The 25,069-nt window shown below is 42.0% G+C and overlaps 1 protein-coding gene across 1 annotated transcript in view; it reads right to left on the bottom strand.

Annotated features, from left to right (window-relative positions):
* Positions 1–5,872: 5,872 nt before the first annotated feature.
* BMP3 (bone morphogenetic protein 3) overlaps positions 5,873–25,069 on the bottom strand; it is a 125,427-nt gene continuing 106,230 nt past the window's right edge. The window contains exon 3 of the mRNA XM_069742835.1: positions 5,873–6,822. Coding sequence (XP_069598936.1) covers positions 6,631–6,822 — 192 coding nt within the window. The 3' untranslated portion in view covers positions 5,873–6,630. The remainder of the gene's footprint in view (positions 6,823–25,069) is intronic.

Raw genomic sequence — 25,069 nt, 5'->3', positions numbered from 1 at the left:
AGCCACCAACAGGTCTTGGTTCCGGGTTTTCCTTAGTATTGCCCAGGTGATAATTGAATCACGTGGCCATTCAAGCATTCAATGACCTGTGCAATACTAAGGAAATCCTGAAAACATGCCCTGTTGGTGGCTCTTGAGGACAGGAGTTGGGGAACACTAGGCTAAATTGACTCAAGATATCAAATGGGTATGGAAAGATTGCTCCAGTTGTCTTAGCTTTTTTGTACACCTGTAGAATGTAGTAAGGGAAATGACTCAGCATTTGTAAAAGCTTTATTACAATACAATGCATTTCCTAATAAATTATTATACAAAAGTTTATAGTTGTCATTACTATTAGGCTTCATTTACAACATGGCGCTGTACAGTACAACAATATACATACAGAAAAGCGAAACATAAGAAAAGAGATGCTGACCAAATGAGCTAACACTCCTCTTAAGCGAACGGTCTCATGCTTTTGGCTCTCAAACACTTGGCACACTACCACCATGCCCTGACAGCCCAGGAATCTGAACACTCAATTGTTCCTGCCGTATTATCAGAAAAAAAGGCAATTTAAAAGTTCTGAGTATATTATGGAGTTGCTAATTAACAAAATGTATTAGTGATTTATGCAAATGAAGGCATGAAGGACAGGAGAACCTGCTCAAAGATGAGCTGAAATACATAAAAAGACATATCTAACCATTTGAACATCTCAACCTGCAGATTGTTTCCAATGTGTGTTCAATGCATCTCCCCACCTTCCAATGAAACAGTAACATCAACATGACGGAAAATCTACCAAGTGGTTAGATACATTGCCAAATAGTGATGGCATTAAAAAACTACGCAATCAAATATTAATATGTATTAGTATCAACAACAGATAGGAAGCTCTAGGGGAGAGGTCCTTTCATCTTTTTGGATATTTATTTAATAATGTACATCTACTCGGTAAGATATTTGATACAATGGGGGCAACTATGACACGAGTTTTCTTTAAACATCTGCGTCTATGTATGTGACATAAGGGGCTTTGAGGACATCAGAACCTGGATAAAGCTGCTACCTCTGCACCTCTATAGATATGTCCTTGCTGTTGACTGGACCACAGATGCAAGAAATTTCAGATAATGTTTTATCAACCTGCTTGTAATGGGAGTGATTGGTCAGGGTTCAACACAATATCTTAAAATATAAGTTACAGAAATTACAGACAAGAACACAGAATCTAAAGTGGAAAAGAGAAGATTAGGAAATAACTTCAGTTATAACATAGTTTTAAAAAGGCTACAGAAGTCAACACTATAGCATATTTATAGTTTTAGGAAATGCCAATTCATCAAAGCTTTAAACCGGAAAATTGGAGTAAAGAGGATGAGAAGTCATAACATTTTTGAGCTACTGAGAGATACACCAAAATATAGCAAATGTTGGATTTTTCCAAAACAGATGGAGTTGGGGTGGGACGTGGGTTTGATGCCACAGCTCTAATTCATGACCAGCTGTGGTGTGGCTTACATCAAAAATTTTACTCCAGTCCTTCCAGTCCTTGACTAGAATAACCTTAGTGGCAGGGCACTCACCACTTTTCAGATGCTCCTCATTCATGAAGAAGCATGGCCTCAAAAATCAAGACTAACTCCACCTCATCTAAGTCCACCAGCTCCCCCATCAAGACTGGTGTTAAGATCAATGGTCTTGAATCAGGGCTGTAGACTTTAAAAAGTATTACAATTTTCCTACAAGGTCATTGGATATGTGTAAAGCTTACATCAGAAAAAGGGTCTCAAGGGGGACCAGTTACCAGGTGAAAAGTAACCAGATTTTGCTCTTACTTTATAACTTCGATTCCCTGACCATTCTACATTTTTTGTCATGTGGATTTAGAGGTAACATTGTCACAATACATAAGACCTGCGGTAGGAAAGCCACATATACTGTGTATGTGTGATTAATTCTGAACTCATTTCTCATTTACAAATATTTCTTAATCTACGTTCATTGCATATTGTAAATTACAAAATATATTTTTATGTGTACAAACATTATGGTCCCCATTTATTAAAACTGTCGAATTTTAATGATGTCTCTAGCAAACTACTACAGATAAATTCTCAGTTTGTAAACTGCTGTGGAAAAATAAATTCTACAATGTGTTACATACCCCTTCTAACAGGTAATCAGAATGGGTGCTGAGAACTGAACCACCATTAATCTGATAATTGCCTATCCTAACCACAGACACTGTCTGAAAGCCAGAGACTCCCTCAAATGGGTTGTCATGGACTAATATATTAAAGTCCTATCCCTTGGATAGGTCATCAAATTAGATCAGTGGTTATTCAACACTCGGCACGTCCACATCAACTATTTGTAGCTCCCACTGTGATGAGATGTGCACACGGTACAGAGCTCGAATAGAAAAGCTCCATACACCTGGTAGGGGTCGCTTTCAGGTACTGAAGCTCAGCTCCTATTCAAGTGAGCGGTGCTGTCCCAGCTTTGTACACTATATACATTGGATCACAGCAACCAGTAGGTCATCAACACATAAGTCATGGACAACCCCTTTTAGTATTGTAGACTCATCATTATATTACTTGACATTCATATGGTGGAAATAATCATTACATTCGAAGAACATTTTAGGTCCTTGAGAGCATTTTCCATGAAAAACTTCCTACAGGAGAGTAGTACACAATAAATGAAGCGTGGATCTTATTGTGGGGTTCTTCATCCTTATGCTACTTAATACTTTCATAAAAGAGTTGTCCTTTAAAAACAAGTCATCACCTATTCATGGGTCACTGGAATCAACATCGATCAAGAGAAAAAGGAACTTTTATCCGCATTAGAATGGACCGGCAGGGTGGATGTGTGACCTGCACTCCATTCATTCCCTATGGGTTGCCGAACACTGCAAATGGTTCTTTTCCCCGTGGTCTCTTAGAAAATGAATGGAGCAGCAATCGGGCATTCAAATTTCTGTGCCATTGTGTAATGAGGATAAAAGTTTCCTGTCATAAATAAAAATTCAACATTCTGCCAGTCAGTGCCGGTCACAGCAGTTCAGCAAGTCATCACCTATCCAGTGGTTAGGTGACAACTAGAGATGAGCGAACTCGAACTTAAAAGTTTAAGGTTTGGACCGGACAGTTAGTGTCTGATGCTAAACACCGAACACCGACTTCTCCCAGAGGTCGATTGCGATGTTCGGAGTTACGGGTGAAGCCTGGGAAGAGAGAGATAGAGAGATTTTACAGCTTAAAAGTTCGGGTCCCAATTGTTTTGAATGGAGCTAGGGTTCTGGTTCAAGTTTGGATACAGTTCTGGTACATGAACTGAACTTTGGAATAAAATTCGGGTCGGTTACCAGAACACAAATATCCATGGGTCTGCTCATCCCTAGAGATAACTTGTTTTCACCTGACAATCCCTTTAAAATGTCCATCTTCTCAAGTCACTTGTGAATACATGCAATATTTTCTCAAAATATATTCTGTTGCATTGGCAATACTTATGGTATACATAATATATATAAATGATTGTGGTGTGTACCAGTTGCTGCATCAGTGTATAAGAATAGATGTAATGGAAGGGTTAAAGTCAAGGTCAGGATATGTTCATACCCAGTTTGTTGCATATCATGGAAAGATCCACAGGGACCGTTATGCATGAGGGATGCCAAAATACTGTCCTTTTGACATCTTCCTAGTTGCTATACATCAGCTGTATTGAAAAGCACAGTTTACATAAAAAGTAGCCCACCACAAAGTATACCATGTATTATAAGCCTATGGGCGATGTATTGCTGGCCACTGTGTGTCTTTACAATGACAAGCTGCTGAGTTCCATTGGAGGTATATGTACCGTATATGTCCAGTCTAAGAGCATTTCTTCAGCTTTCTGTAAAATTGTGCACAGGGTTTGAGAGCCGTAATGTCATCTAGAAGTAGTATGAAAAATAGTGGTAAGAAGCCATGTGAAATGTAGAGTACCTGATATTACCGAAAAATAAATTCTGGTATTTCTGGACTAACTGCAACATGGGTAATTATTTAACATATTTAACAAGTTTTTATTATTTTACTTTCTCATTACATTATTTTGTTTTTCAGTTCTTTTTACAACATATTGATATGTACTAATGATAGTAATTTCAAAACTCTAAAAATAAGTTGTGTGTCTGAGATAATATTCAATTAATTTTTTAAGATAAATAAGGTTGAGTTTTGGTAGTACTTTTGTATCAGTTGAATGACTTTCTGTATATCTTTACTAAAATGTAGACAGGAGACTGAGGTTCTATCTGAAATGCTGTCATGACCATTGGGTTATATTAAATTTTACAAAACAAAATAAATATGAAATATGCTGTATCACTGGACAGGATTCACTATTGCATTTGCACTATTTTTTAGTCTAGTTCTTGGTGTTTTTAGCTTTTGGTTTTGTGCCTTATTGTTATTTTAATTTGCACCTTTTTTAGTCTACCATATTGTATGTGTTCTCCTGTTTTTGTTTATTTTTCACAAATATGGGGGTAGCTGCTTTCCAGATCTTTACCGATTCGTCAATTGTGATTTTTGGAAAAGTCGCTACATTTTTGCACAAATGTACTGCGGTCCCTCCATTTTCTACTTTTATGAATGCCTGCAATTTTTGCAACATTATAGTGGAACTTGTGACTTATTTTCTCCAGTTTGAAGAATTTGACGCAAATATGTCATGGAATACCCCATGACAAAAAAGAAACGTCACTTAAAAAAATATCAAATGCTGAAGCGGGCCCTTAGTCTTGTTCCCCATAAGACCTCTAACTCCTAAAGCTATGTTCATACCATGTTTGCCCTTTACTTTAGTAGGATATATTATTGAAGAAAAAAGTATACCTCTTTCTTATAAAAAAAAAAGTCAATTGCGTACAGTTACATGTTTACGAACACAAAGAATGAAGAAAAATTAGATAAAGAGGTTTTCGGAGCTTCTAAAATTATAGAAATATTTATCATTTTGATTGAGTTAAATCACTCTGTGCTGCACCTTTGTTTTGAGGCTGACAGGGCTTGTAGAAGGTGGGATTATCATGTAAATTCTTCTGCCCTTCAATGACAATCTAAAAGTTAGCCCTTTTCACCCAGATCTGTTGCTGAGAGATCTCCATGCTGCTTAGTTTTTCACTAGACTTTGCATCTGCTGCCTAGCATGAGATACCTGTCCCCTGCATAGGCAGAAAGGAAGAAGGTGAGCCACAGAGCAGAAAGGCAAATCATTTATCATTTAAGTACTGCATATAACACAGCAGGAGATAAGTATCAGAACACATTAAACCCCTTTAAACATAAGAAAAAAATGTGGTATGACTTTAGCCCTAAAATTGTTCTCTAGCCAAAATAAATAATTGATAAACTGGCACTACTATGGGCAAATAATCTGACATTTGCTGTACTTTTTTAAAGAGTACCTACCGTTACCGCACTTTTTTTTTCTACAGGATTTGTAGAACTTCTACAATAAAGGAGCTAGCATGGCTTGTTTGTTGGAAAAACCCTTTAAAGAGGTATAGCACCTAGCACGACAAATACCCATAGTAATTCTAGTTTTTTAATTGTTAGTCTAGACCACTGTTCCCCAACTCCGGTCCTCAAGAGCCACCAACAGGTCATGTTTTCAGGATTTCCTTCGTACTGCACAGGTTATAATTGCATCACATTCACAGGCGGCAATTACAACACCTGTGAAATACTAAGGAAATTCTGAAAACATGACCGGTTGGAGGCTCTTGAGGACTGGAGTTGGGGAACACTGGTCTAGACAATAATACCAGGAATGTAACTAGCTTATTTTTGACACATAGTGGTCTAACAAGGAAAGGGAAACAAAATACCAATGGTAATACTTTCTGCGTTCTTGTACAGAAGCAGCAGGCAGATTTATTTTGTGTGGTACAGTATAACAAAATTAAATATGGTTTATTTTACACATTTTTTTCATCATGTCCATTATACCATTCATTTACACTGTAAAAAAAAAAGTGCTGGTTAAAAAAAAAAAAAAAGAAAAATCAACAGTTTCCAATTATGTTACAAAAACTTGTCAAAAACCTCTTTCATTAATGTACTCTATGTCTTCAAATTATTTACACTTGCTATCATGCAATGAACAGCTCTCCATACTCCTACAGGGCTCCTAAAAGGGCAACTCTCTCACTTCCTGACCGTTCTATGGCAACAGATAGGCGTAACAGACACAAGAAATGTATGGACTGTGTATGTATTTCTAAATGAAAAGAACATCATAGCCAAGTGCACACTGAGAGTCTGAAGGCACTTTACAGCTTCATCTGTTTGCATTTTGAGTTTTTCTCCAGGTAAAAAAATAAACGCGTCTTTGGAAAAGTCATAAGAACTCCTTTTTTTCCTGCAAAGCTTATATAAGACAGGAGCTCATCTTCATGTTCTACATGCCAGTTTTCACTGATCTGTCCAGTATGACTTGCATGTAGTAGAGGTCCATCACCAGTGTTTATCGTCTAGATTGTTCTGCATTGCTATCCCTGGTAGACATGAATATTTTACGAAATGGTGTTTTGAAAGTGCAAATATGAAGATTGCTTTGGTTCGCTTGCGTAGGTTTGCGATGTTATCTGCAGGCACAAGACTCCACTGTCATGTTAGGGTATACTTTGAGCACAACATTTTTGTTTTCGTCAAAAAAGAGAATGCTGAGAGAAGACATCTTCTCTGGGACACAGCAGGGCTCTGGGATACCAGGAACCACCCCAACAGCTCGAACAATACTCTGGATAGTGGCATGATTTGATGGCTTCAAAGACTGTATAAAAAAAAAGAAAAAAAATCAGATGTAGTAGTGTCCAATGTAAGATAATACATTCAAGTAAACATTTTTTTTGGTCTCTTTTAGAAACCAACTTGTATCTAAAATGAGGAGACTGAAAATAAAACACATTGCCTTTTTTGTTTGCTTGATGTGTGCTAAAATAAAGATTAAAGAATATGGACACCTTCAGAGTATTTGTTTGCTTTAAAGATTGTGACTGAAAACCATATTTGCAATTGGCCTACATGAAAACATTTGCAACATTTTTCTTCTTTAGCTATTGCATTGCATTATCTATTGCTGAATGCAGAGTTGGCTGAAAATCCATCAGAGAACTTGTTTCAATTTTTATTTTCATATTTAGTCACCCTCTGGTGCTCTTCATTTTCCTCATCCACTTTGATTGGCAATCGATTCCCCTGGCTCAAGGATGCAAATGCACAGGAAGAAGCATAGTGGTAAGCCTAAATCGCACCTTTCCTGCCTTTCCTTTTCCACAGCACATAAAAGGCAGGATAGATGTGGCTTAGACTTACCATGCCATGGAGGTGGCCATCTTGGAAGTAGGGGATATAGAATGCCAATCTGAGGAAACTTAAAAGAAATGGAGAGCATCAGCTAAGATGACTAACATAACAATCAAATAATCACTTTTCAGTACCAGGGTGGAAGGTTGCTTTAACAGACAGCAATGTGCATGGAAACAGAAAGCTTGTAAATGCCAAAATGTCTGACATTTTTAATGGTATCCCAATTTCAAAACAATGATAATGATTTTTAGCCAAAAGTTCATGCCTTTAAGCAGTGCTTAAGGAGTTGGACTTTTGGAGCCGGAGTTGGTGTCCATTTTGGTGGAGTTGGAGTCGGTATAAATGGACCGACTCCAAAAATATATAGTAAATTGGGTACAGTAGTTCAATGCAGTATGTGCTGAATATTTTTTCATAAGATGAAATGAAATGTTCTATAAATGTCTGTTCTGTTCCTGATCTAAGGATCTCGGCTTTTAGTTGAGATAAATCTGTGCAGTACTTTATGTACATGCTCAGTAGTGAAGATCCTCCTCTAAAGATCAGAGGATAAAGGCGCTGGAAAGGAATGCCTGCATTCATCTCAGAACTGCTAGAGGGAACAGGAAAACAGGGTTAAGGCAAGTAAGTAGCTTGATTATGGTATCATAATGGTGATGAAAAGTCAGGTGTTATCATTTTACTACAGTAAAATTAGCACTTAAACATAAGCCATGTATGAGGGAGTCAGAGACATTGAGGAATCAAAAGTTTGGCTACAAACTTGTCCATATCTTTAAAAATTCTTTTCAACAGAATTTAGATTTCCTAATATATTGGGTATAGGAATGCAAACTTGCATATATTACTATGCCATAGTCCAATGTCCAGCCAGCCTTCACAGAAGCCAATTAATTGGCCAAGTAGCAGATTTTACTTTACAAAGTTTTACACTCTGTAATGTAATTTTAACGTAAGGAGATCTGCTGCTCAAATGGCGCGATCCAAAGTTCATGTCTAAGGAGAGACGTACCTATCAGTTCTCTCATAAAATGTACTATTGTAAGGGCTCATAATGCAGAGAGCTTGTGATGACAGTTGCAGGCAGGAGTATCTGAGCTACTCTACTACTCAATATGGTTGTCATTAAATCTGGAGGCTTAATATAGCTGAAATACCAGGCATTGTGCATCCAGAGTCTGATCTCTAATGTAACTTTTTGTTTATTGAAGTAACCACAAGCTAATATCACGTGCACGCTCCGTAGCTGTGAGACAGAAGGATGCCATTTCTAGGATGCCCTTTCCAGGCCTACAATATTATAGTGTTTGAAGACACTGTACTTGGACCAGTACACAGAAGCGTGGCTATACTCTTGTATAGTGGGGAAAAAAGTATTTAGTCAGCCACCAATTGTGAACGTTCTCTCACTTAAAAAGATGAGAGAGGCCTGTAATTGACATCATAGGTAGACCACAACAATGAGAGTCAAAATGAGAAAACAAATCCAGAAAATCACCTTATCTGATTTGGCAAGATGTATTTTGCAAATTATGGTGGAAAATAAGTATTTGGTCATTAACAGAAGTTAATCTCAATATTTTGCTATATATCCTTTTTTGGCAATGACAGAGCTCAAATGTTTTCTGTAAGTCTTCACAATGCTGGCACACACTGTTGGTGGTATGTTGGCCAATTCCTCCATGCAGTGATGATTTGGGCCTGTCGCTGGGCAACACAGACTTTCAACTCCCTCCAAAGGATCCTATGGGGTTGAGATCTGGAGACTGGCTAGGCCACTCCATGACCTTCATATGCTTCTTACGAAGCCACTCCTTCAATGCCCTGGCAGTGTGCTTGGGATCATTATCACGCTGAAAAACCCATCCACGTTTCATGTTCAATTTCCTTGCTGATGGAAGGAGGTTTGCACTCAAAATCTCACAATACACGGCCCCATTCATTCTTTCATGTACATGGATGAGTCGTCCTGGTCCCTTTGCAGAGAAACATGCCCAAAGCATAATGCTGCCACCCCCATGCTTCATAGTAGGTATTGTGCTCTTTAGATGCAACTCAGCATTCTGTCTCCTCCAAACACGAGGCGTTTTGTTTCTACCAAACAGTTCTACATTGGTTTCATCAGACCATATGACATTCTCCAAATACTCTTCTGGATAATCTAAATGCTCTCTAACAAACTTCAGATGGGCTCAGACATGTACTGGCTTAAGCAGGGGGACACGTCTGGCACTGTCTGGTGGCGTAATGTGTTACTGATGGTAGCCTTTGTTATAGTGGTTCCAGTTCTATGCAGGTCATTCACTAGGTCCCCCCGTGTGGTTCTGGGATTTTTGCTCACCGCTTTTGTAATTATTTTGACCTAACGGGGTGAGATCTTGCGTGGAGCCCCAGATCGAGGGAGATTATCAGTGGTCTTGTATGTCTTCCATTTTCTTATTATTGCTCCCACAGTTGATTTCATCACACCAAGCTACTTGCTATATTGCATATTCAGGCCTCTCTCATCTTTTTAAGTGGGAGAACTTGCACAATTGGTGGCCGACTAAATACTTTCTTCCCACTGTATATGGATTTTATTGTCTAGGAGCTAAGTCAATTGGTTGGACATTGTGTTTGGCTTTAGGAAACCTGGACAAAGAAGAATTAATTCATGATACAGTGGACTATACAGGCCAAGACTAAGTAACTCTAGACAGCTGAAAACTAGTTAAGGCTGTGCTCCCACAATAAGTTTTTGGTATTTGAAGCAGTGAATTTTTATTGAGTCAAAAATGCCATGTTCACACGTTCATTATTTGGTCAGTTTTTACCTCAGTACATGTAAGCCAAAACCGGGGGAACAATCAGGTGAAAAGTATAATAGAAACACGTCACCACATGGGCGGACATACCGCCGGTTCAGCCTGTGCAACTGCATCGGGGCCCGGAGCGGGAGGGGGCCCCGAAGGACCGAGAAAGCAGGGCGGTGAATGACAGCTAACAGGAGAAGCAGGGGGCCGCTCTGCTGCAGGCATGTGATATGAACTTCAAAAGGGCCCCCCTGCTGACCTCACCTGTTAGTATAGTATTCATTATGCTGCTGTCTGGCTGTCACTGGTGCGGTAGCCATGGTGACGGCAGACGCTGGAACAGAGGAGCCAGGGAGAGGGAGGGGGAGTGTCTGTGAGTCACTGAAGCTTCCGCTCTGGTTGTGAGTCCATGCTGCTGCTGTGCGCACTCAGTGATCCTTCGGGACTGGGATACATGAGAATGAGGGGAAGAGGGGGTGAGGAGGGATCACTATTTTAGGTAGGAGAAGGGTCGGGTACTAAAATGATCCACTATATAGGGGGATGGGATGGCGATCCCCTGGTGCAATGTCTAAGATTACATGGAGTGCACAGTGACATCTGTGCATCATTACCTGTCTGTGCTCTGGAGTCCGCAGCTTGGAGCGGGAAGCTGCAGCAGACTCAGTGCAGAGGACGAGTGTGGACCAGGCTGACAGGATCTTTGCTGCCTGGTGGAAATGTTGTAAGTATACAGTTTTGTTTTGAAAAATAAAGAAACAACAATTTATATATGAACTTTGTTGGGAGTAGTGATCAATAGTCATAAGCGAGCATGTTTGGATAAGGCGTTATCTGAGCATGCTCAAGTGCTAATGGAGCATCTTCGGGGTTGTCTTATAATATGTTCGAGTTTCCGCTGCTGCACGATTCGTGGCTTTTTGACATCCGCAACACAAGCAGGAATGATTCCCTGTTTGTTAGGAACAGCCCACATGAAGCGGTGGGGAGTCGAAAATAAATATTATTCAAGCACGCCAAAAACACTTCGCACACAAGCATGTTCGGATAATGCCTTATCTGGGGACGTTCACTTTTCACTAATGCCGGAGACCTAAGGAAAGTGACATATCCTCATATTCAGTGCACAGTGGCCCGATAGTGACAGCACCAGCCTGGTCTTTGTCCGCTGCAATCTCACATAGACCATAAGGGTGTGTTTCCACATGGCGGATTTGCTGCGGATTGGACACTGCGTTCATCCACAGCGGCAGATGTTACAGCATAGTGGGGGATTTTATGAAATCCCATTCCCACTATGCGTACAAAGACGCAGGTGGCAGACCTGTGTATACGCACATGCAGCACGGTATATGTATCTAAAGTGTATGTATGTACGGTATATCGGTATATGTATGTAAGGTGTATGTATGTACGGTATATGTATGCGTATCTGTGAATGTATGGTATATGTATGTACTGTGTGTATGTATGTACGGTATATGTATGTATCTGTGTGTATGTACGGTATATCGGTATATGTATGTAAGGTGCATGTATGTGCGGTATATGTATGTGTATCTGTGTATGTACGGTATATGTATGTGTATCTGTGTATGTACGGTATATCGGAATATGTATGTAAGGTGTATGTATGCACGGTATGTGTATCTGTGTATGTACGGTATATCGGTATATGTATGTAAGGTGTATGTATGCACGGTATGTGTATCTGTGTATGTATGGTATATCGGTATATGTAAGTTGTATGTATGTATGTACGGTATATGTATGTGTATCTGTGTGTATGTATGGTATATTGGTATATGTACAGTATGTAAGTTGTATGTATGTACGGTATACCGTATGTATGTGTATCTGTGTATGTATGTACGGTATGTGTATGTACGGTGTGTGTGTGTATGTATGTACGGTATATGTATGTAAAGTGTATGTATGTACAGTATATGTTTGAGTATCTGTGTGTATGTACAGTATATGTATGTACGATGCATATGTGATCCATCAGATCGTGGATAACTTGCTGATCACTGGGCATTTGGCAACTGCCCCCCAGAGATTCGGAGAACAGGACTCATCCTAGATGGAGCAAAGTTGTGCATGCTCGGCCTCAGCTCTATTCATTATCTATAGAGTTGCTCAGCTATTTCCATAGGTTCCATAGACAATGAATAGAACAGATGCCAGACATATAATGTAATATAATATATACATGGTCGGCCTCTGCCGTTTTCAGCAGTTATCACATAAGCACGAGGATAGGCTTTGTGCACTTGCTGTCATGTGCCAACTAGCGTGTCAGCCATGTCTGCAGTGTTCTACTCATTGACATAGCCGACACTAGTTGTCACTTGGCTGCAAGTCTGACTGCGCTGGAACCAGCAGAACCAAATGATAATCAATAGATATATATATATTTATTACCCACACATACCGTATACCATGTGTGTGTGTGTGTATATATATATATATATATATATATATATACATATATATATATATATATATATATATATATATATATATATATATATATTAGATGGTGGCCCGATTCTAACGCAGACTAAACCAGACAGAAAGGCCCGCAGTCATTGCCAACAAAGGGTTTTCAACCAAGCACTAAAAATGAACATTTTATTTAAAATTATTGAATCTGTCCAAATAGTTTAGGTCCCTTTAAAAACAGGGAGGCACATGTTAAGGAGCTGAAATTCCTAAACCCTTCAACCAATTTTAATGTGGATACCCTCAAATGAAAGCTGAAAGTCTGAACCTCAACTGCATCTGAATTGTTTTCTTTAAAATTCATTGTAGTAATGTCTATAACCAAAAGTGAAAAAATGTTGTCTGTCCAAATATATATGGACTTAACTGTATTTTTTAGAGCTATGGGGAGGCCCAAATAGTACTTTTGCTATGTGGCCCTGTGATTGCTATGTACTGCCCTGCTTGCAGGTGGATAATGAGGGAAATCTGCCTTGAGTCACACTACCGTAAATTACGGATGAGTGCTATGCGATAAAATAATTGCACTTGGACCAGTATTCCTCTATGGGGCAGCTCCCATAACCGTATTTTTTCTCAGCCGTTTTCAGTGTGTGAGTGAAATTGTAGCACGCTGTGATTGTCACGGATACTCGGCCGAGTCTCGGCTCACTCGCACCCATATAAGCCTATAGGTGTAAGTGAGACAATGCACATCACTCGGATATCATCCGAGTGCTGTGCGATATATACGCTGACCCCGGCAATAGAGGAGATGGAGAAAGTCATTTCTCCGCCTCCTCCGCAGCTGTGCTCCGATACTCTCTGTGAGAGAGGCTCGGAGCACAGACGCATGACATTCGGCTCCTGCTCGCAGCAGAGCAGGAGACGGGGGTCATTAGCATATCGCATCGGATGCAATACGCTCATCTGACGCCGGCCTACGCAGCATACCGGGCAGGGAGGGGGGCCCAGACACATTTCTTGCACAGGGGCTGTTAGTGTCCGCCCCTGCATCACCACTTCTGTATTTATTTATCACCCACACCTGGTTTTGGCTTATACATACTGAGGTAAAATACTGACCATTTGAACATGGCTTTATTCAGTTCCGGCAAAGTGGATAGGATTCATAGAAAGCTCATGCCTGCTGTGCTTTTTCGTTTTATTCAGTGTAAACTGACCTGAAGTGCATGTTTCATATCCGCAACATGTCAATTTCTCTTTTGGGTACACTGAGTTTTATATGCAGAATTTGCCCATAGAATTGCATTAGATGTGTAAAATCCGCAGATAAGAATCACACATGCGTTTTAATGAGTTTCTGCTGCATGAATGCATAAAAAATTCATGTATTCGGCACATGATTGTATCAATAAAGTTTTATCACAGCTAAATGCCAGGAAGCATCAAAAACAAAGAAGCTTTGCTTAACCCCTTAACGACCACCGATACATATTAAATCGGCGGATGTTAAGGGTACTTATTCCCTCATCTCCATTTTAAAATGGCGATCGGGAATAAGGGAATAGTGACACCTCGTGGCAGTAATTCCCGCAGGTGTCAGCTGTATATGATAGCTGACACCCTGCAGTATCAGAAACGACCGTTTTTGTGATCGATCAGGGACGATTAATCTCTTAAATAACGCTGTCAATTGCGACAGTGCTACAGTGCCTTGCAAAAGTATTTGGCCCCTTGGAACTTTTCAGCCTTTTCCCACGTATCATGCTTCAAACATAAAGATACCAAATGTAAATTTTTGGTGAAGAATCAACAACAAGTGGAACACAATTGTGAAGTTGAACGAAATTTATTGGTTATTTAAAATTTTTGAGGAAATTCAAAAACTGAAAAGTGGGGCGTGCAATATTATTCGGCCCCTTTAACTTAATACTTTGTTGCGCCACCTTTTGCTGCGATTACAGCTGCAAGTCTCTTGTGGTATGTCTCTATCAGTTTTGTACATCGAGAGACTGAAATTCTTGCCCATTCTTCCTTGGCAAACAGCTCGAGCTCAGTGAGGTTTGATGGAGATCATTTGTGAAGAGCAGTTTTCAGCTCTTTCCACAGATTCTCGATTGGATTGAGGTCAGGACTTTGACTTGGCCATTCTAACACCTGGATACGTTTATTTGTGAACCATTCCATTGTAGATTTTTCTTTATGTTTGGGATCATTGTCTTGTTGGAAAACAAATCTCCTTCTCAGTCTCAGGTCTTTTGCAGACTCCCAACAGGTTTTCTTCAAGAATGGTCTTGTATTTGGCTCCATCCATCTTCCCATCAATTTTAACCATCTCCCCTATCCCTGCTGAAGAAAAGCAGGCCCAAACCATGATGTTGCCACCACCATATTTGACAGTGGGGATAGTGTGTTCAGGGTGATGAGCTGTGTTGCCTTTATGCCAAACATATCGTTTGGCATTGTTGCCAAAAAGTTCGATTTTGGTTTCATCTAACCAGAGCACCTTCTTCCACATGTTTGGTGTGTCTCCCAGGTGGCTTGGTGCAAACTTTAAACGACACTTTTTATGGATATCTTTGAGAAATGGCTTTCTTCTTGCCACTGTTCCATAAAGGCCAGATTTGTGCAGTGTACGACTAATTGTTGTCCTATGGACAGACTGTCCCACCTCAACTGTAGATCTCTGCAGTTCATCAAGAGTGATCATGGTCCTCTTGGCTGCATCTCTGATCAGTCTTCTCCTTGTTTGAGATGAAAGTTTAGAGGGACGGCCGAGTCTTGGTAGATTTGCAGTGGTATGATACTCCTTCCATTTCAATACGATCGCTTGCACAGTGCTCCTTGGGATGTTTAAAGTTTTGGAAATCATTTTGTATCCAAATCTGTCTTGAAGCTTCTCCACAACAGTATCACGGACCTGCCTGTTGTGTTCCTTGGTCTTCATGATGCTCTCTGTGCTTCAAACAGAACCCTGAGACTATCACAGAGCAGGTGCATTTATACGGAGACTTGATTACACACAGGTAGATTATATTTATCATCATTAGGCATTTAGGATAACATTGGAACATTCAGAGATCCACAATGAACTTCTGGAGTGAATTTGCTGCACTGAAAGTAAAGGGGCTGAATAATATTGCACTCCCCTCTTTTCAGTTATTGAATTTCCACAAAAATTTTAAATAACCAATACATTTCATTCAACTTCACAATTGTGTTCCACTTGTTGCTGATTCTTCACTGAAAATTTACATTTGGTATATTTATGTTTGAAGCATGATATGTGGGAAAAGGTGGAAAAGTTCCAGAAGGCCGAATTCTTTCGCAAGGCACTGTATTTAAGTTGTTACAAGGGGTCCCTATGGTTACCATGGTACCCTGAGGTCATGTGATGACCCTAGGGAATGGTGGCCTGTGAGATCCAGTAATAAGTAATAAGTGGCTCTCATAGGCAAGGTCAGTGAGACACTGACAGTCTCATACACTGCTGTACACATAATTGGTATCGCAACATCCAGAACGACTCCCTCTATAAAACATTTATTCCGTTTGGCGAAGACCGTAAAATAAATTAGAAAGAAACACGCCAAAAATGTCACTTTTTCATCATACTGACTACAAAAAAGTGAATAAAAAGCGATCAAAAAGTAATATTTTTTACAAAATGGTACAAATGAAAACGTCAAATCGTCCTGCAAAAAACAAGCCCTAATATGGCCAATTCGGCAAAAAATAAAAAAGTATATGATGATGTAAAAACAAATTCATTTTGCTAAAATATTGTTTTTAGTGTGTAAAAATAGCAAAGCATAAAAAAAACATAAATATGGTATCGCTGTAATTGTACCGACCAGACGAACTATTCAATCTTTTCACTTTTACCGCACAGTGACCGGCACAAAAAATAAAAACAATAACTGAATTTCTCAGTTTTGTTCATTCTGTACTGAAAAATATGAATAAAAGCGATCAAAAAATATCCCAAAAAAGTACCAGAAAAAAATCTGCAACCAGAAAAAAAAATAAGCCCTTATGCAGCTCTGTTCGCCAAAATATAAAAGTTACAGCTCTCAGAATGTGGCGATAAAAAAATACACTTTTTATAAAAAAGCATTTTTAATGTGATAGCAGAAAAACCTAAAAAAAATATAAATCTGGCATCACTGTAATCGCACTGATCCGAAGAATAAATCCGCCTCATCACTTATACCGCACAGTGAACCGTGCAAAAATAAAAACAAGATTTACTCTTGTACTGCTCTCTATTTGATCATTCTAACTCCCAAAAATCAAAACAAGGCTCGGCTCACATTTATCCTGTTTTCTCCACTGACAGCTTACGTCGGGGTTTCTGTGTAAATTCCTCAAAACCGCGATTCAGACAAAACCCATATGGAACCACTCACTTATGAGGCAGATGGAGTCACTTTGGACTGGCTGTGTTCTGGTTATGTCCCATCACTTTAGGCATCATTTTAGCGCATACGTGTGGGAGACCACAGAACTGTGCATGCTTAAAAAGATGGATACCACAGGAGCAGAAGCCAAACGGAGTACGAACTGTCTCCGTCTGCCTCATTATTGATCTCAGCATAAAACACAAGAATGTGATGTCTGCCTTATTATGGAAGCAATAGAAAAATATTACTGTATTTTTTCAGACCATAAGACGCACTTTTTCCCCCAAAATTTTTTGGGGAAAATGGGGGTGTGTCTTATGGTTGGAATATACTTACAAATCCTGTGGCAGTGGCAGCGGTGGCGGTCACGATGCAGCCTCCCTTCCCAGGCTGGTGCAGCTGTGGCGGTGCGGCGGGGCTCTGTGGTGTAGTGATGGCAGGCTGTGCTCCAGGGCAGTGGCAGCGGCTCTCTGTGCTCCGTGGGGGCTCCGCCGGCATTTCGTCAAAGCCCGGAGGCCCCCGCCCATACGTTGCTGCCATGTTGTGGTGACCTCCGGGAACATGGCCTCCGGGAAGATGACTGCCGGGCCGGGGGCGGCGCATGTTCAGATTGAGATCTCATCCCGAGATCTCGGGACAAGATCTCGTTGCCGAGATTTGAATCTGAGTATGCGCTGCTCCCGGCACAGCGGCCATGTTCCCGAAGGCCATGTTCTTGGAGGCCACCGCAACATGGCAGCAATGGACGTTTGGGGGCCTCCGGGCTTTGACGAAATGCAGGTGGAGCCCCCTCAGAGCACAGACAGCCGCTGCCACTGCCATGGGGTACATCCCCCCTGCCCCGGAGCACAGCCCCCCTGCCCCAGCACAGAGCCCCTGCCCCAGCACAAAGTCCCAGCACAGAGCCCCTGCCCCAGCACAAAGCCTCTGCCTCAGCACAGAGCCCCTGCCCAAGCAGAGCACCAGCACAGAGCCCCTGCCCCAGCACAGAGCCCCTGTCCCAGCACAGAGCCACCGCCACCGCACCAGCTTGGGATGGGATTTCCCAGAGGCCACCGCACCAGCCTGGACCACCGAATGACCCCTGTGACCACTCCTCCACCTGTGCCGATACCTTCCCTGGTAAGCTGAATTCGGACTGTAAGATGGACCCCCATTTGACACATTATTTTTTTCCCCTATTTTCCTTCTGAAAATTTGGGCTTCGTCTTATGGTCCAGTGCGTCTTATAGTCCTAAAAATACGGTATGTACCCCAAAATGTTAATGATAAATACCCTTATTTATCCCGCACAAAACCAGACCCATCTCAGGTCCGTCTGTCTCTGGAACTATAAGGGGTTTCCAGTTTACTGCTAGAACAAAGACTCTGGAAAAGCTACATGGCTCGCACTCCCTCAAATAAAATCCAGTGAATTCTTGAGGGGTGTAGTTTCCAAAATGGGATTTTCACTGTTTAGGCACATCAGGGCTCTCCAAACATGAGATGACGCCCGCAGACCATTCCATCAAAGTCTACGTTCCAAAATGTCACTTCTTCTTTTCCCAGCTTTGCTGTGAGACCAAACAGTGGTTTTCCTCCACATATTGGGTATGGCATACTCAGGAGAAATTTAACAATAGATTTTTGGGTCCATTTTCTCCTGTTACCCTACCCTACTTTATAAACTTCTGTGATGCACCTCGGGGTCAAGGGGCTCAAGACACAACTAGATAAGTTCCCCAAGGGGTCTAGTTTCCAAAATGAGGTCACTTGTGGGTTTTTTTCACTGTTTAGGTACATCAGGGACTTTCCAAACGCGACATGGCATCCGCTGTCGATTCCATCCGTTTTTGTGTTCAAAGAGTCAAGCAGTTCTCTTTCCCTTCTGAGCCCTGCCGTGCGCCCAAATAGTAGCATTCCCCCACATTTGGGACATCAGCGTACTCAATAGAAAATGTACAACAAATGTTGGGGTTCATTTTTTCCTGTTACTCTTGCAAAAATAAAAAAAATTGGGGTAAAAATTACTTTTTTGTGGGTTGATTTGAATACTTTTCTGCCCAATGATGACAAAAATATTCTCGGAGTGATACCTTTATTGGCTAACCAGAAAATAATATGTTTTCAAGCTTTCAGGGCACAAAGGCTCCTTCTTCAGGCAGGATTACAAATAGATCAATAATAAAAAGGCACAGCATTTAAATGATACAGCAGTAGGACATTCGTTCGGGGAGGTGTGATGCCTCCTAAAGATAAGCCAAGGAAATCAAATTACCGTATATACTCGAGTATAAGCCGAGATTTTCAGCCCATTTTTTTGGGCTGAAAGTCCCCCTCTCGGCTTATACTCGAGTCATATACCCGGGTGTCAGCAGGGGAGGGAGAGCGGGGGCTGTGTAGTCATACTTACCTGCTCCCAGCGCGGTCCCTGCAGTCCCTGGCTTCTCCGGCGCTGCAGATTCTTCCTGTACTGAGCGGTCACATGGCACCGCTCATTACAGAAATGAATAGGCAGCTCCACCCCCATAGGGGAGGAGCCGCATATTCATTTCTGTAATGATCGGTGCCATGTGACCGCTCAATTACAGGAAGAATCTGCAGCGGCGGAGAAGCCAGGGACTGCAGGGACCGCGCCGCAGCAGGTAAGGGGAGCGCAGCGCTATAATTACCTGCTCCTCGCTCCGGCTCCGTCTGCAGCGTCCTCTAGCAGTGAGCGTCAGTGCTGGAGACGGAGCCGCACGAGGAGCAGGTAATTATTGAAAGCGCCGGCGTCCTGAGAAGAGAGGTGAGTATGTGATTTTTTTTTTTTTTATGGCAGCACCAGCAGCATTCTAAGGAGCACCTATGGGGCCATAAAGGTGCAGAGCATATATGGGGCACAGCATTATAAGGAGCACCTATGGGGCCATAAAGGTGCAGAGCATATATGGGGCACAGCATTATAAGGAGCACCTATGGGGCCATAAAGGTGCAGAGCATAAATGGGGCACAGCATTATAAGGAACACCTATGGGGCCATAAAGGTGCAGAGCATATATGGGGCACAGCATTATAAGGAGCACCTATGGGGCCATAAAGGTGCAGAGCATATAAGGGGCACAGCATTATAAGGAGCACCTATGGGGCCATAAAGGTGCAGAGCATATATGGGGCACAGCATTATAAGGAGCATCTATGGGGCCATAAAGGTGCAGAGCATATATGGGGCACAGCATTCTAAGGAGCATTTATGGGGCCATAATCAAAGGTGCAGAGCATATATGGCACAACATTATAAGGAGCATCTATGGGGCCATAATCAAAGGTGCAGAGCATATATGGCACAACATTATAAGGAGCATTTATGGGGCCATAATCAAAGGTGCAGAGCATTCTATATAGCACAGTTGTATATGGAGCATCTATGGGGCAATAATGAACGGTATGGAGCATCTATTTTTATTTTTGAAATTCACCGGTAGCTGCTGCATTTTCTACCCTAGGCTTATACTCGAGTCAATAAGTTTTCCCAGTTTTTTGTGGCAAAATTAGGGGGGTCGGCTTATACTCAGGTCGGCTTATACTCGAGTATATACGGTAGGTATTTTCTTACAAATGGAGAGGCAGTGGGAATGATGTTTTTAAGGTACCTTCACACTGAACGATATCGCTAGCGATCCGTGACGTTGCAGCGTCCTGGCTAGCGATATCGTTCAGTTTGACAGGCAGCAGCGATCAGGATCCTGCAGTGCCATCGTTGGTCGGAGCAGAAAGTCCAGAACTTTATTTAGTCGCTGGACTCCCGCAGACATCGCTGAATCGGCGTGTGTGACGCCAATTCAGTGATGTCTTCACTGGTAACCAGGGTAAACATCGGGTTACTAAGCGCAGGGCCGCGCTTAGTAACCTGATGTTTACCCTGGTTACCAGCGTAAACATAAAAAAACAAACACTACATACTTACATTCCGGTGTCTGTCCCCCGGCGCTGTGCTTTCCTGCACTGGCTGTGAGCGCCGGCTGGCCGTAAAGCACAGCAGTGACGTCACCGCTGTCCTTTACGGCTGGCCGGCGCTCACAGCCAGTGCAGGAAAGCACAGCACCGGGGGACAGACACTGGAATGTAAGTATGTAGTGTTTCCAAAATTGGGTCAGTTGTGGGGGTTTTCCACTGTTTAGGCACATCAGAGACTCTCCAAACAAAACATGGCATCCGCTTTCGGTTCAAAAAGTCAATAGATGTTCCTTCCCTTTCCGAGCCCTGCCATTGCTCAAAAACAGTAGTTTTCCTCCACACACAGGGTATCGGCATACTCAGGGAAAATTGCACAACATATTTTAGGGTTTACTTTCTCCTGCTACCCTTGTGAACATAAAAAATTGGGAGCTAAAGTAAATTTTTTGTGAAAAAAAAATAATTGTTCATTTTTTCCTTGCATGTTCTATGCTTCATAATAATAATAATAATAATAATAATCTCTTTACTTATATAGCGCCAACATATTCCGCAGTACTTTACAGTTTTTGCACACATTATCATCGCTGTCACCGATAGGGCTCACAATCTAAATTCCCTGTCAGTATGTCTTTGGAATGTGGGAGGAAACCGGAGTACCAGGAGGAAACCCACGCAAACACCGGGAGAATATACAAACTCCTTGCAGATGTTGTCCTTGGTGGGATTTGAACCAAGGACTGCAGCACTGCAAGGCTGCAGTGCTAACCACTGAGCCACCGTGCTGCCCTGTGCTTTAGTTCATGTGAAGCACCTGAAGGGTTAATAAATAGTGATAAACGAATACATTCAGCACTATTGCTTGCCAATCACAGTAATACCGGCACCATCTTTGGTGTGGCATTACTGTGGCTGGCTGCCTGAACACCGGGTGTTTGTAGCACTGTCATGTGCATAACAGCGCAGCAAACACTGCTTCTGATCGGCTGTGAAATCATCCCTGCCGATCAGAGAGGCACGGTTCCCATGCTGTCAAAAGACAGAGTGAGCGCACAGCTGTGATCAGAGGTATAAAGTTTACATTTGTACAGTGGTGTCAGCTGATGGAACTACAGCTCCCATCAGCCGACGCCTGCTGCTGCTAATAACAGTGAGAGCAGGAGCAGCTGATAGATCTATTCATCAGCTGGCTCCTGCACTGTAAATAATTTAAAAAAACCCGGTGTGGGTTTCCCTGTATTTTTGATAACCAGCCAGGCAAAACTCACGTCTGGGTGCTGCAACCCTCAGCTGTCAGCTTTAGTAAGACTGGTTACCAAGAATAGAGGGGTCCCCATGCCTTTTTAAAATTATTTAAATAAGTTAAAAAAATGTCGTGGGGTCCCCCCATTTTTGACAACCAGCCTTGCTAAAGCAGACAACTGGGAACTGGTATTCTGAGGCTGGTACGGGGCCATGGATATTGGCGCCCCCAAGCCCAAAAATATCAGCACATAGCTGCCTAGAAAAGGCACATCTATTAGATGCGCCAATTCTGGCACTTTGTTCGACTCTTAACACTTGCCTTGTAGTGGTGGCAAGTGGGGTTCATATTTGTGGGGTTGGTGTCACCTTTGTATTGTCAGGTGACATCAAGCCCACGGCTTAGCAATGGAGATGTGTCTATTCATTATTAATTCTATAGTTATATGGTAAATAAAGACACAGCAAGAATAAAGTCGTCTATTAGAAATAAAACAAAACACAATTTTCCATTTTCGTTTAAAAATAACAAACACAGTTATACTCACCAAACACCTAATTCCACTAAACTTCGTCTCCTGTAAGAAAACATAAATAAATAACGACGATATCCCTCACCTATCCGTCGTTCTGTCCCACGCCATAATCCATGTCTAGGGGATAAACAGTTTTCAACCTGGATGGTGCCAAGATGCGACTGTCCAGGCTGTGAACCACTGGTTAATGAGTTGCTGCGAGCGCAGCCACAGTGACTAGCGGACATTATCGAGGTTACATTCAATCACTAAGGCTGTGCTCCCAGCCGGGCTGAACTGCAGTGACCTCAGCACCGTGGGAAAAAGTCAGTGATGAGGTCACCGTAGTTCAAGCTCAGTGACTTCACAGCAGATCACCGTGTCGGCTTTGCCTGTCTGGTTATAGAAAATATAGGGGAACCCACGCTGTTTTTTTAATTATTTAATTTATTTATAGCCAGATGATGAATACTTCCATCAGCTGCACCTGCTTTCACTGTTATTAGCTGCAGCAGGTGTAGGCTGATAGGAGTAATAGTCCTATCAGCCACTGCTTGCAGTTATTGTTCTCACTTGAATACAACTCTCATCATTCTCGTGCCGATCGCTGGCAGAGCAGAGCAGAGGAGAATCATGAGAGTCATCTTCAGGACCAGATGCCGGGGAACAGCGCTTACTGTACCGCTGCTTCACTGGCTCCTGCCGTGTGGTACTGATGCGGCACACGGTTGCCACATGTGTGCCACATGTATTACACACATGGACACTGACATCTCCGGTACCAATTTGACAATAGCACGAGCGCCATGGGAAAATTTCTAACGGAAATCACACTACCGTCAGAAAGGTGAAGTGAATTCATTGGCTGTAAACTCCCAGGACTTTTCTGACGGCATCAGGAGTGTGAAGTCAGACAGGTCCTACCGGTTTACCGAGAGACATTGGATAGGGGTAGAAGATGCTGCTGAGTGTCTCTGCTGGATGGCAGGCTGGATGGTCGCATCATGCAATAATGCAGCCTGCCATCTAGATGTAGCAGACTAGACAAGTATTGGGACAAATTTATTATCATCTTCTCTGGAAAGGAATATTGTTTTTTTGCTGCTGGTTAAGAAAATTGTGTGGGAGCCCACAACAATTTTTTTAGGAAAAATCTTTTCATATTTAAATACATGTACAGTAAGCTGCACATGCATTGTGCTAATATCTCACTGACATCTGAATATCTATATATATCTATGTGTATATACTGTGTGTAATCCATCTATTCTATCATGTCGTCTCCTGCTGTGATTTTACAGTATGTGGCTGCTGAATTGCTGGTTTTTCATAGCTAGCTAGACAGATAGATTAGATAGATAGATGTAATATATCTATATATATAATCGTCTAAGGGGCACTTCCATCTGTTTGTCTGTCTGTCTGTTTGTCTGTCTGTCACGGAAATCCCAAGTCAATGATTGGTCGCGGCCAGCCAATCAGCGACGGGCACAGTCCGGACGCAAAATGGTGGCTCCCTACTCCCCTGCAGTCGGCGCCCCCTCCATAATCCCCTCCCAGTCAGCGCTCGCCGCCCACATAGCGTTTTAGCAGTCCGTTAAACCGATTGCGTTACATCGCGGCATAACGCGGTGTAACGCAGTCTGTTAACGCCGCTATTAACACTGTGTGACAAACTTTTTACTATTGATGCTGCCTATGCAGCATCAATAGTAAAAAGATATAATGTTAAAAATGATAAAAAAAATAAAAAATGGTGCTATTCTCACCCTCCGCCGTCCACCGATGCGCGCGAGCGATGAGGCTGCCGCCAGCTTCTGTTCCCAGAGATGCATTGGGAAATTACCCAGATGACTTAGCAGTCTCGCGAGACCGCTAAGTCATCTGGGTAATTTTGCAATGCATCACTGGGAACGGAAGCTGGCGGCAGCTTCGCACGCATCGGGACAACTTATTTTTTATTTTAATTCTTTTTTTAACGGAGATATGGTGCCCACACTGCTGTATACTACGTGGGCTGTGTTATATACTGCGTGACTGATATATACTACGTGGGCAGTGTTATATACTGCGTGTGGGCTGCGTTATTTACTGCATGGGCTGTGTTATATACTACGTGGCTGCTATATACTACGTGGCTGCTATATACTACGTGGTTGCTATATACCACATGGCTGTGCTATATACTATGTGGCTGCTATATACTACGTGGCTCTGCTATATACTACGTGGTTGTCTGTGTTATATAGTACATGGGCTGTGTTATATATTACGTGACTGTGCTATATACTACATGGCTGTGCTATATACTACAGGCTGTGCTATATACTACGTGGCTGTGCTATATACTACGTGGCTGTGCTATATACTACATACTACGTGGCGGTGCTATATAT

Source organism: Ranitomeya imitator, chromosome 1 (genome assembly GCF_032444005.1).
Source record: "Ranitomeya imitator isolate aRanImi1 chromosome 1, aRanImi1.pri, whole genome shotgun sequence".
In the NCBI taxonomy this organism is placed as follows: domain Eukaryota; kingdom Metazoa; phylum Chordata; class Amphibia; order Anura; family Dendrobatidae; genus Ranitomeya; species Ranitomeya imitator.
This window is presented reverse-complemented; position numbering and strand designations above follow the sequence as displayed.